This window comes from Nuphar pumila, chromosome 15 (genome assembly GCF_984573655.1).
Source record: "Nuphar pumila chromosome 15, dmNupPumi1.hap1.1, whole genome shotgun sequence".
Taxonomy (NCBI): Eukaryota; Viridiplantae; Streptophyta; class Magnoliopsida; order Nymphaeales; family Nymphaeaceae; genus Nuphar; species Nuphar pumila.
The window spans coordinates 21758946-21773819 of record NC_143263.1 but is presented as its reverse complement, the minus strand read 5'-3'; the positions used below and the strand labels follow the sequence as shown (position 1 = coordinate 21773819).

General features: G+C 41.6%; 1 protein-coding gene across 1 annotated transcript in view; it reads left to right on the top strand.

Moving 5' to 3' along the window:
• Positions 1 to 14874, top strand: part of LACS6 (long-chain acyl-CoA synthetase 6) — a 153760-nt gene that overhangs the window by 27785 nt on the left and 111101 nt on the right. The window contains exons 8-9 of the mRNA XM_089988294.1: positions 7026 to 7070; positions 7184 to 7270. Coding sequence (XP_089844420.1) covers positions 7026 to 7070; positions 7184 to 7270 — 132 coding nt within the window. The remainder of the gene's footprint in view (positions 1 to 7025; positions 7071 to 7183; positions 7271 to 14874) is intronic.

Genomic DNA, 14874 nt, shown 5'->3' with positions numbered 1-14874 from the left:
GAAGTGTTGATTTTCATTGATGAAATGACAGGCATAGCGGCAGTCCAAGGAGCGTGGGGATACGCTCAATATGTTACTTATGTTTGCCATGGTTAATATGGTTCATCTATGATAGGTTGACATAGCTGCTCATGTGCGAAAACCATATATCCTGCCGGTGAGATGTATGTGTAATTAATCTTGCTAAGCAGTAGTTCATTGTTTTGGTTACGCCATCATTAATGTGAGCATGTGTTGTCACTTAACTGCCAAGTTATTGATGTTGTGCAATTAACCTAAACATGTACACTTGATGAAAATATGTAAACTCTGTGCACGTGCACACATTCAAAAGAGGTATGCATTGGTGAATACACGTATGTGAAGTAGGTAGCACACATAACAATGATACATATGATTAAGCAATGACATGTTTATGATTGGGTTTCTATTTGCATGAGTACTCATGCATTTGGCATCTTGGCTGAGTGTTATAAATAAAGCACTACTTTTGTTTTGTTATGTGAGGCACCGATGGCCTAAATGGATCGTCACCGGCTTGGAGAGCTGTGGGTTGGGTTCTTTTCACATATGTTTTTAAATGCATCACTTAAATCACATAAGTTGTTTATACGGGTTGGACTCCCGTAAGGGTCCCCGTAGGGGAGGATGCGGGTTTTCACTTTACTTTGGCATATAGTGTTGCAAACTAAAAAAAAACTAACTTTAATAAAAATATAATAAGAACAATGTAATATACATTCTGGGATATCTCATATGGAGTATGAGAATCTTAGAGATCCGGTCTTGGAGACTGTAAGGATACAAAAACTCCGTGTGTTGTAATTTTGTCCCCTGAACCCGATATTGAGGTTCTTTCTTCTGACCACGGTTTTAGGGAGAGTCCGCCACTTTACCCGGGAGTGGTGTGTTTGACACAACTGTTGTTTATAGTACCAAGGAAGTGACACATGTGGGCGTGAGGTGTCCCTTGTGTCTCCGACATTAGATGTGAAAGTCTAATGTTCCGAAGGTGATTCGGTCGAGGGCTAAGTTGGAACCTAGTAATAAAATACAAATTGTGTGTTAAGCTACCCTGAGAACCTACTTGACCTTAGGGATTGTACTCGTTTGGTGTATCCGCTGGCAACGGTAATTAAAAAGAGAAACTTAAAGTTGTATGCATTTAATAGAGCATGCATATGGGAAGATGAAACTTAAATGAAAGTTAACAAAAAGACATCATGCATTGCATATAATCATGCATTAGATCATGCATGTTTGAATCATTCTCTACATCATGACATGATTTGGTGGTAGCATATGATTTACTTCTTGAAATCATGCTGCAAGGTTTGGTTATTTAGTTCTTGATATATGGTACTGCTTTACTGTTCTTGACCGGTGAGCATATGTAATTATTGGTAGGTATGGATATTTGAATGCTGCAAGATTTATATCTGCACTCACTCAAATCATTCCATGAAATCTTATCCGTGTTCTTTGTCTCACCTGGTTTCTTTAGAAGTAGCTGTGCTCAGAATTTTGGTTCTGACACCCTACTTTGTTGGTTTTTCACACGACATGGTGAAAAATGAGGTTGGACTGACTACTGAGGATGGATGAGAGTCATACTTGGGCTTGTCAGCTTCAGCAGGGGACAGAGTGTCTCTATTTTTGCTTCTTTTAGTCTTTTTAATTTTTGCAGTTGTTACTTCACTTTTGATCTCTGGAATAAAGTAATATAAAATATTATATTTTATTTGATTACTAATTTTTTTATACCTATTATGCCCTAATTCAAATCCCATCTTTCAGAAATGCCATATGGGAGTTTTGGAAGTTACTTTATTGCCCTTCTGCAGTTCAGAAAATTTCCTAGTCTGCCATTGGGGTGGCAAATTACCATTTTTGTCTCTAACAAATCTATTAATTCCCTGAAAATATCTCTAAAAGAAAATTTATTGTTCTGACCTTATATAGTTGGGTATTTTACCTAAAAATGCCATTGAATTGGAAAATTACTAAGCTACCCTCGATGATTTGATTAATGATAAGAATGTCTCTGAATTCCGGTTTTTGAACAAGCTTCTACAGAATTTTATCAGGATTCCAATTATGAATTCAAATTTTCATTTTAATCAATACTTACCAAAAAATATTAGGGCTTTAAAAACTATAATTCGTATCTAGAATGAATCAGAATCAAAATTTGAATTTTCTTCAGAATTTATGAATCATTAAAATTTTTGAGTATTACACATAAAATTAGAGTACAAGAATGCCTTTATGAATACAAAATAACGCATGAATGGGTATTACCTATGACTAGTAATACACAATTATTACTTTCATCAACACTTCTTGTAACACCCCAAAAGTTCGACTTGAGACAAGAAGATTTAAATGAAATTACCTTCGAAAGTCAGAGTTTGCAGCAAAGATTTTTAAAGATACCAAAGGTTTTAGATAAAAGCACAAATCGATTCTTCTGAGCACGTTAGCAAAAAGACCCAGCACAAATTCATTTCCTAACTAAGCCAAACAATGAGCAAAAGATAGAAAACAGTTTATCCATAAAAAGGTTTAGTCTGTACAGAACAAAGGGAGTCATCCACCCCTAACAACAAAAGTACAAAACCCAAAGTGAAGTAGCCAGAACGCCGACGAGAGAGGTGAGGTTTTGATCATGTAGCATTGCATCGTCGCCGGTAAGAAGAGCCTACCTGTCACCTACACCCATAAAAATGGGGTCAGTCCTGAAAACTGGTAGGTGCGCAAAAGGATAAGAAGAACATCAACTAATCTAAAGCATGCTCATATCTAAACAGATATAAACTGATGCAACAGGCAGTATGCAGGTGAATAGCAATGACCATAACAAAGCTAACCCGAATATCATCATGAGCTCAAGCAGGCTAGTATTATCATGCTTACTTTCTAACTATCTCAAGTAGCGAATTAGTAGCAAGGTAAAGCAGACAGTCAAAAGCAAGAACAAAGAACAGCTGTGAGCATGCCATAATGTGATTTGATTATTAATTGGCCATTGTGGGTACGCACAATGTATAAAACGTAGAAACAACCAAGATCCATTCGGGGGTCCATTATGTTATGTATTTTATTATACCCCGAAGGACTGACTGAATCTGCTCCTAAGGAGACGACCAGTGGTCAAGAGAGTAAGCCCCCAAAGGCAAAACAGGGCCCAAGGATGCATCCAACTTCTACAGAAGTGCCAGGAGACTACCACCTAGGATACTTATGGTAACGCCATTTACCCTACCTCCGATGACTGGGGAAGTCGGACCTTTGCTCGTAATAGCCATTAATGGCTTGTCCATCGGAGGTTTTGTACCATCCATCCTCCCCCTTGATGAACCATCCCGAACAAGTACGATGAGGGGTTTTTCTTCATCATCGCCTTGCTCTACATGCCCTGGTCTATTCGACCCACTCGAGCATCTTGCCTGTGAAGGCACATGATTACCGTTTAGTGAGATGCCCACAATTATGCTTTATCGCATACCATGGGGTCTATCTACCTCGTGCTACTCATCGTAGCATCGCATATCGCCAAGAGATGCGGATAGGCTCATAGCCATAGGCCACAAGGAGGCACTCAAAACAAGCTAAAAAATTGTCAACAATATCTAGAGATACCTGAGAAATAGAAACAATAGCATGATCACAATTTGCATGGCGCAGGCAAGAAGTGAAGCAGTAAGAGCATAAACAAGCAGGTCAAGCACAAGGCCAAGGCGCGTAAAGCGCGGGGCAACAAAAAGTAAAGTACTGGAAGGTAAACAGGACAAGGATCACGAAACCGCGTCCTTGAGTTAAAAGACAAAAAGTAAAGTGCTGAAAAGTAAACAGGACAAGGATCGCGAAACCGCGTCCTTGAGTTAAAAGACAAAATGTAAAGCCTAGGCACATAAAGCGCGACGACAACAAAAAGTAAAATGCTGAAAAGATAAAGAGGACAAGGATCATGAAACTGCGTCCTTGAGTTAAAGAACGTACATATATAACTTATACGTATACGTATATAATCGTCCTCTTGTTCGATTATCTTTTCTTTAGTTTTAGTTTTGTTCATTCAAAGTCCTTTCACGTAACTTTCTCCTACCTTGGGGGGTTGCAGGTTCCCAAACGCCTGCGGGTGTAAATATGAACGGTCTCGGGCCACAAGACACGTGTGCGCTCCGTCGTGCAACCTGCAAGCGTAAAAAGTTAGCATGCAAGACAAAGATGAGACATGGGCCTGGCCACTAAAGAGGGATAGGGAAACAGAGTCCCTGTCAAAAAACAAAACAGATGGCAGAGGGCTCCGCCTCCTGCCAGCAAACAAGACGAAAGACGGGGAGCAGAGCCCCCTCGTCGACCAGGCAGATGGTAGGGGGCTCCGCCCCCCTGTCGGAAATAGCAATGGACAGGGGGATCAGAGCCCCCCTGTCAGTTGAAAAAGGTGGCAGGGGGCTCCGCCCCCCTGCTGACAAACACAAGGACAGGGGGATAGAGCTCCCTGTCAAAAACAAGATGGTAGGGGGCTCCGCCCCCTGCCAACAAACACAGGGACAGGCGGACGAAGCCCCCTGTCAAACGAGATGGCAGGGGGCTCCTCCCCCTGTCGACAAACACAAGGACAGGGGGACGGAGCCTCCTGTCAAAACGAGATGGCAGGGGGGCTCCGCCCCCAGCCGACAAACAGAAGGACAGGGGGGTAGAGACCCCTGTCAAAAACAAGATGGTAGGGGGCTCCGCCCCCTGCCAACAAACACAGGGACAGGGGGACGGAGCCCCCTGTCAAACGAGATGGCAGGGGGCTCCTCCCCCTGCCGACAACACAGAGAGACAGGGGGACAAAGCCCCCTGTCAAAATGAAAAGGCGGCAAGGGGGCTCTACCCCCCCTCTGCCGGCAAACAAAGGGACAGGGGGACGAAGCCCCCTGTCGAACACGAGAGGCGGCAAGGGGGCTCCGACCCCTCTACCGGCAACCCAAAAGGACAAGGGGACGAAGCCCCCTGTCGACGCAGGGAGACGAGAGAGAGAGAGAGAGAGAGAGAGAGAGAGAGAGAGAGAGAGAGAGAGAGAGAGAGAGGTTTACATACCGGGGGACTACCGACGAAGACTCCGGTGTCGCCGGCAGACACAGAGAAACAAAGAGGGTGTGGAGGCACCGGAGGCGTCGACTGAAGTCGTCGGAGACGAAAGGGAAGGCGGTGGGTCGCTGGCAGCCACGCAGCAAAGGAGAACAAGTGGCCGGCGGATACGACTGTCGGCGCTCGTGCCGAGGGTGAGACAGCCGTCGACTACGCTCGCCGACAACTGTGGCCACAAGGAACGAGAGGAAGGAGGGGGCGTAAACGCAGAGACGAGAGAGAACTGGCGAGGGCGTCAGCCCCTTGATCGAGGCGCCTATGCCTTTTTAAAAGGCACAGGCTTCTCGATCGTTCGAGAAGCCGGGTCTCGGGCTGCACGTGGATCCAGATCCAGCTCGGGCACAGATCCGGGTCCAGCCTGGGTCCGAAGCGGCAGATCAACCGAGGCACGTGTCTGACACGTGCCTAGCACGTGTCGGATACGTGTCCCACTCGTTTTATTTTATTTTATTTTTTTAAGTGGACTTTACACTTCTGCTCAAAGTTAAGATGATGTAAGAGGAATCATCCCAAATTTAACCAGGAATGTCAGCAGGACTCTTAGTAAGCACATGGACAATTTGATTTTTAAAGCTCACATGCTTAAGTGAAATAATGCCATCTTTATATGCCCGTGTGAAATGATAATCTATTTCGCTATGCTTTGTCCTTTCATGAAATTCTGGATTCATAGTAATATGAATAATACTCATATTGTCATAATACAAGGAGGTTCTATCTTGCATAGGAACTCCCAGTTCCTCAAACATGCATGTTCTTGAAAGTTAGTTCTAATTAACCGAGATGAAAGCCTTATCAAGGTCCACCTTAAGGAGAAAAACTGGCCTTTCTAGGAGATAATAGAGTAGATAGCCCCATGCTCTATCATCACACATTCATGAATTCTACGTCCCTTACTAAACTCACTTTTCCATTAGCTTATAGAGGATTTCCGGGAGCAAAAATTGCCTAAAGTGATCTATGTCTTCAGACTCCATCTTCAGAATTAGCTGATCTTTTAGGACCGTGAGAAGGTTTCCCCTAGAATGAAATTTCTGCATGAGTTATGATGTCATGTCTACAATCTGTTAAAAACATCTGAAGAAATCCAATGGGAATCCTGAGGGTTTTCCTTTAGCAAGGCTCTACAAGTCAGATCTAATGCCCTTTTGTGAGAATTTTAGCACTGTGTTTCAATAATATTCACAGGAATATGAATAAAAATAAAAATAAAAATAAAAATGCAATAACACTTTTTTTTCATGTTAAGAACTTTATTTATCTTTGGTTCTATGCTTTAGACCAGTATTCAACCACCCTAGGCCTAGAAGCACAAGAGGTTTTCCCACCCTGAGGTCTTGGTATCCTCACCTCTGCAATATATCTTCCTCTTCTTTTATTCTCACACACACAAACACATACATGCATGCATATATGGGTGCTTCTATGGTGGTACACTTGATTTACCTAGATCTATGCTTCAAATGCAAAATCTAACCTTTGGATCATGTTTAACATGTTTTGTTTACTATTTTCATGTGTTTAAGTTGACTGAAATATGATGTTTTATACCATTTCTAGACCACCCTTATTTTCATGAATTGTGAGCCGTTGTTTTTTATATGTGAGCCGTTGTTTTTTATTGTCTCAAAAATAGGATCTTATGATATATGACAAAACCTTCTAACATAGTAAATAAACCATGCTAAACACATCTGTTTGGTTAGATCTTCCATTTAGTGTCTAGATCCATACAAACAAGGGTTTCATGGTACAGAACCGCCTTATATTTTCCCTATATCAACACACTTTTGGAAATAAGACTTGTTTCCGTGTAGGAGTTCTGTAGGATTTTAGGATTTCTTTTGCCCTCATTTCTTTAATAATTTTATTTCTTATTGCAGTTGCTGAGCTTCTTATCTGAGATTCCATCTGTTCGTCTCATAGTGGTATGATTTTAGAGCTAAAATTCTGTTTTGGGTTTCTTAAATTCCTTTCTTGTGTGCTGGATGCTATTACCTGGGTAATTTTTCCTCCATTTACTTTTTCTTTTGAAAAACAGGTAGTTGGAGTAGTAGATGAGCTCATGCCATCTCTTCCATCTTCAACTGGTGTTGAGATAATATCTTATTCAAAATTGCTCAATCAGGTACCTGTATTTATCTTGTAGTGAAATGCTATGAAAGTATCGATTAGTCATCTGTTGCCAAGTAAATCTAGTTGGATTCTGCTTTGCATGAAGACTGGAAGAGGAATGCTCTAACAAATAAGGAAAAAGAAACTGAAATGGGACATTTGACATGAAATTTTAAGTCAAATAATAATTGTTATGGGCAGATAATTCATATTGTATATTTAAGTAAGCTTTTACAATGTTTCCAAGGGTATTTAGTTAATTTCTTTATCTATAGGTTTGCTTGTTGGGTTGGGTCGGTGTTCTATTTATTTTCCTACTTTATTTATTTACCATTTTCATTGATGTGTTGAGTTTTCTGATAGAGGCAACCATAGTAACAAATATTGGTGTTATTTGAAAACATTGCAATGTCATCATGATATTTTGAACATCTGATACAGTCCTGAAATATCATGATATATATATATATATATATATTCAAAATATTGCATTTTTTCAAAATATCATGGTTGTCATGATATTTTTCATGGAACACACTAAATTCCTTGATTTCAATGTTGGGAGTTAATTCTTTGATCTCATTAAGGATTCCATCCACCTGTTGATAATTCTTTTTTTTTTCAAACAAACGATCTTTCCATTTTGTTTAGTAATGGGAAGTGTATTTGTTTGATAAATCATGTCACGTATGGTACATAAACTGTAACTGTAACTAAGATCTAAGTGTTACCACATCTCTTTATCTCTCTCATGTCAAAATGGAAAAGGTAGTACTGAGATATCAATTTTAGGGCTGCTAAAAATTCTACCTCACTTTTTATATTAATTCCTTGTATTTCCCATAACTTCTGAACAATATATTATTGTCGTGATCCTCTTGTTAATAATACATTTAAGATTCCAGTCAAGTGATATAAACTTTAACCTAAGTCACAGGGATTCAGCTAGCAGGGTGCCGCACCCGCGTCGACGCGGGTGCGGGTGCGGCACCGGGTGCGGTCAACCCGATCCTGGGTGCGTTGACCGCACCCAGGATCATTTCGGTCTATTTTTTGGATTTTTTTTTTAAATTTCCTACGAAATGGGCTGCGGAATTTAAAAAAATTCTCCGAGACCCGCGCCAGGGGGAGCCCCTAGACCCCTTCCTGCAAGGGCAAAAACTATGAATCAGGCTCCACAACTCATCATGGACATGATCTTCTCTTTGAGAAAGAAATCTCTGACTGCCTCAGAAATGTCTTTAGATACAATAGACCAGAATGAAGTAAAGAAGTTATTTGGGTACCCATCTAAGCTTGGGGCGCTATCTCTGTAACGCCCCAAAATTTCAAACTTACGAACCTTTTAGAAAACAAGCAAGAGACTAGAGAAACTCTCTTTCTTCCAGAGTTTGTTTATAAAATCAGCGGAAGACTATTCTTTGGTTAAATCAGAAGGCAAGCTGACAACTTTGGGCACGTTAGCTAAAAGAACCAAAACTCACAAAATTAGGGTATCTTAAGGAAAATCCATTACAACCCCAAAGCGTCCAGGACGCGAGCTAAGAGCAGGAAGAAGAAGTCTTGAAGCCATCTTTCAATCACGCCATCGTTCGTGGTGTACCTAATCATCACCTGTACCCATATAATGGGTTAGTTTCACGAAAAACTAGTAGGTGCACAAGAGAGACTACAGGAAATTGAATTAAGTACGTTTAATTCAGCAGGTTGAGCAGTTTAAAGCAGATATACAGTTAAACAGGTAAACAGTGCACGACAAGCAATGCAAACGGTAAGTAAGCAGTGCAAATGCGTAAGTAATGCAAGCGAGTAAGTAAGCACTGCAAGCGAGTAAGTAGTTTAAAGCAAGAAAGCACTGTAACTGACAAACGCAGCATACGATCCATTTGATCGTAAGCTGTGAACTATCACACAACAAGCTTGTTCTCATTCCTAGAACGGGGTCTCTGCATTGAATCAGTATCATGACATCGTTTGTCGCTCTCACTACTTCTAACAAACGCTTTGTCCTGAACAACCTTAATCTATTCCCATCTCTCAAGGCATTACGCGGCCAACTGTCATCGGTTATGACTCACTAAGGCGTCATACTTTCTCAGAAAAGCCCACCCTTCCGTAGGAGGTCCAAAACATGATCATTATCTCAAATCGCTAACGATCTGATTCTCACACTTGAGTTATGCATATAATCATGCTAAAAGAGAAAGCCGAAACTATGAATTCATAGTTGGATATCACAAACAATCTCAGAAGATCATCACAACTCACCATAACTTTTTATGGTAAGTAAAAACACAAGATCCACGTCGGATCGCTCGGTTCGGGAGATATACGACCTGACAAGGAATTACCGCCCTAGAGGGTATACCTAGTCTTGGACCATGCACTTCCTCACAGGAGTTCACCGTCTTTGCGGCTATCCGTTCGTGGACAGTGTACATTCTCACAGAGATTCTACCGCTGTAGCCGGATTACCCGATCTGGGAAATGTACAACCTCACAAGGAATTCCGCCCTAGATGGTATACCTGGTCTTGGACCATACACTTCCTCATAGGAGTTCACCGTCTTTGCGGCTACCCGTTCGTGGACAGTGTACATTCTCACAAAGAATCTCCCACTCTAGCCGGGTCACCTGATCTTGATCATACATACCCTCATAGCGAAACCTTTGAGAAGCCGGTCCCCAACAAATGCCATATCCAATGAAAATCATTGCGATACACGCATCAACACAAATGATCGCTCTCAGGGTCGATAGCCACTAATACAAACAACAAGATCAACGCCGGATCACCTGGTATAACCTCACAAGGAATTCTGCCCTATATGGTATACCTGGTCTTGGACCATACACTTCCTCACAGGAGTTCACCGTCTTTGCGGCTACCCATTCGTGGACAATGTACATCCTCACAGAGAATCTACCACTCTAGCCGGTTACCTGGTCTTGATCATACACGCCCTCGCAGATAATCCTTTAGAGATCAGGTCCTCAACAAATACCATACTCAGTGATACACGTATCTATACAATCGACTGCTCCGTACAATTGATCGCTCTTGGGGTCAGTAGCCACAATATGGGCACAAGCATGTATATCAGCAATATGCATCATATCACTTCACATAGTAAAACAAAACACACGATCACCCATTCCTCCAATAAGGTTCCATGAACCCTGAACATATTATCGCATACTTCTAACATCTCATATCACGTGGCATATCAATCACATCACACAGAAACATATAATACTACGCATCGTGTTATTGCCACGAGGAACATTGAAATCCTCAATAGGACCTCAACGCATGCGTAAACGACACAAGAGAACATGCAGATATGGCAATCCAGTTGATTCTATAGGCGAAGAGTAACTAACTCTACCCGTCAACCAAACAAAAAAACTGAATAAGACAAACACTCATAACAATACTCGTAAAACATACAATTACCATCAAATGACTCAGTCTATCAACAAGTAATTAAATTAATTGTAAGGCATAAACCATTGCATCGCAAACCATTCATAATCAATCATACGACAACAATTATATCACAATATGTAAGCAGCTTATAAGACAAACCGTCACATCAATCCTAGTTGCCACCAGTTCGTAGATTACGAGCTGTATGCAATCACATCAATCATAAGAGATGTAAGCCAACAAGTGCTACACTACAATAAGCACCAAACAGTTCGACCAAGGGGTAAAGCAAGTCACATGTTAGTATGTAGCAACTGGCATAATGCTTTTATTATAAGCATTTAACTAGTATGAGAAGCTAGATGTTACTTAGCAAATAACTGCGTAAGCAGTTTAACAAACTAGAGTAACGCTTCGACAGGCGGGTACAACTCAACGAGTAACATACTGAACTACCGAGCAAGCAAGCAATCGACCAGTGTGAACAAACTTTATGTTTCGATATTACTGGCCTGCGGGTACGCGTAGGCAAAACGTAGAAACAACTGAGACTAGTTCGAGCGTCTGTTATTCTATGTCTTTTCAATAACCCGAATAGCTAGTTGAGTCCGCTGTAAAGGGGACGGCTTTAGCCGAGAGAGGATTCCCCAGATGCTGAAAAGCAGTGCCACAGATGCATCCAACTTCTGCAGAAGTGTTGAGCTAACTAATATAGCCCCTTTCCCCTTAACTCCAATGACTGGGGAGGCCGGATCATTGCCCGTGGGGTGGTTGTTAACAACCTGTCCATTGGAGTTTTGTACCGCTCTGTCCTTTCCCTTGACAGAACAACCAGAAGCGAATGAGTGCGTTAGGGGTTGCTTAACTAACGACCCATCCTATGCTGTGGTCTTTAAACCACTCGAGCATCTTGCCTGTGAAGGCGAATGTGAGGCCATTTATGTGATTACAACATTGTGCATTTAGCACTGTTCGAGGTCGTACGACCGTCTCATCCGATCGTCGCAGTACTAGACGTGTCGTGCACGACTACAAGTACTCTAGGATGAAGGGGGTATAGCTCCTTAATAGAAGCCTCAACAGGAGTTATTAACTTTACTTTATCTTTTGAAACATCAGTACCTTGTGCCAACATTATGCATGTGATTATCTCGAATCTCATCCGCTATCGGGGTATCTACATGTTTCGCATGATTCGATACCGGCCTCGATAGACGGGATACGAGTTTCTCAACAGAATACCCGCTAAGAAGTTCGCTCGAACCCCCAATTCGGGATCACCCAAGATATGCCAAAAAGGCGAGCAGAACCAGCCAATCACATCCTTCCAAAAGCTTCAATTTGGAGCAGTCTTTGATGCTTTTGCGCAGCTCCCTAAAATCTCAAGTCGACTCTGCAGGACTGCGCACACGAAGAGCAAAGATCCTTGCGAGGTATCCCTCTCCTTAGACGAAGGTGTATCACCGGCTCTCGACTGAACTCTTGTCGTAAGAGTGAGTGATAGATGTCTCTTGCATCCTCCACGAGGATGCCTCAAACGCGTATGCAATGAGCGAGAACCTGAGCGTCATCTGCAATAGCAAGGCAGTAACAACACATGCAAAAGCAAGAGCCTAGGCGCAAAACGCAACGGCAAGGTAAAGACGGTAAGCAGAAGTGCAACGCAAAACCTTTGCACGATGCACAACGACAAAGTAAAGACCGTAAGCAAGAGTGCAACGCAAAACCTTTGCGCGATGCGCAACGGCAAAGTAAAGACCGAGCAGGAGTGCAACGCAAAACCTCGGCGCGATGCGCGACGACAAGTAAAGACTCGACAAAAAGTAAAGGACAAGAATCGCAAAATCGAGTCCTTGAATTATATGCATACTCGTATAAATATGTATGATATATATATATATATATTTATTTAATGATCATTTTTAATTAATTGAACTTAATTCAATTGTCCAAGTCTTCTGTGCAATCTTCCCCTACCTTGAGGGGTGACAGTCTTCGTATGCCAGCGGTGTAGGTAAGCACGAGCTCAAGCCATGAAGGGCGTGCAGGATCCACTGTTCAACCTGTGATGCTAAAAAGGTTAGCAAGCCAAAATACAAATGAGAAGTGGGTCCGGTAAGACTTGCAGCAGTACCGGACCCCGATACGAGGGTAGGCAGGGAGCTCAACTCCTTGCAGAAGAGCAACATAGGCAGCAAGATCAAGGCAGATGAGCAAAACCCCCTACCAGAAAACAAACAAGGTGCAGGGGGCAACGGTTACTGCCAACCTTGAAGAAATGCGAGGCAGGGTCCAATGACCCTTACTGCCGAAGAACAGATGCAGGCGACAGGGGCGTCACCCCTGTCGACAAAGGACAGGCAGGGCTCCAGCCCCTGCCGACCTACCAGAAACGACAGGCAGGGGCTTTAACTCCTGCCGATCCAAAAGTTTCAGGCGACAGGGGTGATGCCCCTGTTGTCCTGCCAAAAGACGATAGGTAGGGGCCACAACCCCTATCGGGCAAAGGTAACAGAGAGAGAGAGTAAGGGGCAGGGGCTGGAAACCCCTGCCAGTCGATCAACAACAGGCGACAGGGGGGCATCATCCCCTGCCAACCAGTCGGACACAGGCGACAGGGGGCGTCGCCCCGGCCAGCCTGCCGACTGAAAAGGAGGAGAGAAGAAGAAGACGATGGTGCAGGGAGGGGGCTCGACCCCTCCCCTGACCAAAAGAGGCAACAGGGAGGGCTCGACCCTCCCTTGCTGTCAAAGGTAGCAGGGAGGGCTCGACCCTCCCCTGCTGTCAAAGGTTGAATTCTGGATTTTAAATGGAATTGGATCCAAGATCTGAGATCCAAGATAAAATTGGGTTCTGAATCCTAGAATGGAATTGGATATGAAGTCTGAGATCCAAAAAGTAGAATTGGATTCTGGATCCTAAAATGGAATTTGGATCTTAAAATGGGTTTAGGATATGAAATCTGAGATCCAAGATAGAGCTGGACTCTGGACCCTAAAATGGCTTTTGGATTTGAAGTCTGAGATCCAAAGTAGAATTTGATTCTGGATCCTGAAATAGATTTGGATCTGAAGTCTGAGATCCAAAGTAGAATTGGATTCTGGATCCTAAAATGGATTTTGGATCTGAAGTCTGAGATCCAAGAATGAGGTGGAATTCTGGATCTAGGATCCTAAATGGGGATTAGATTTGAAGTCTGAGATCCAAAAGTGGAGATTGCATTTGGAAATTTGGGTTCAAGTTAGGATCTAACTTTGGATTTGGATTTTGAAAGTCCAAATGGGACTTTTGAAGATGGATCTGGGCTTTGGAAACCCAGATTGATTTTAAAATTTAAGAAAGGTCAAGTTTTTGAGATTCAGAATCAAACTCAAACTTTTATTTTGAATCTGAAGGCAAGAAGATAAAATTTGATTTGGATTTTGAAAATGAATCAGAAACTTCAAAGTTAAATTGAATCTTGAATTGAATTTGGAATTTTGGAGTTTTAATAAAATGATTTTGAAATTCCAAAGTCAAATTGGACTTTGAAATTGAGTTTTTGAATCTTGAAATGAGATAAAATTGAATTTGAATTTATAAATGAGATTTGATATGAGAAATGGAGAAAAAGAATCACTTGGAATTTTGAAAAGGAAATTTTGAAAATATGATGCAATTCTATCCTAAATGATGAATGAATTTAAATAACTTTGAAGTTGGATTTAAAGCATATTTCATTCTTTAAATGAATTAAGAATGAGGTTGAAGATATAATACATCCCTGACTATGGTCATCGAATGTATTATATAATAACCACATTTAAATTCAAGTGAAGAATCAAACATATTTTGGTGCTTTTATAGAGTTTAGAATGAAATTAACTCTCAGTATACCCTGACTATGGCCATTGATATACGTATTGAGTCAATTTTAGACTAAATTCTGATAAAAGAGAAAAGCATTTAAAGAAAATATGATGAATTTTGAAAAATGATCCAGTGTGGATCAAATGTTATTTTATAAAAGATAAGAATTCTAAGTTTTGTCTACATCCTGACTATGACCATTGATGTAAATCATCAACTTAGGATCAATTATCTCTTACAAAATGGTGCACGTGTCATTCGTGTTTCACCATTGTGAGAATTTGATAAATAAATGCAAAAAGCATGAAAATAAGCAATTTATGATATTTACAATGCTC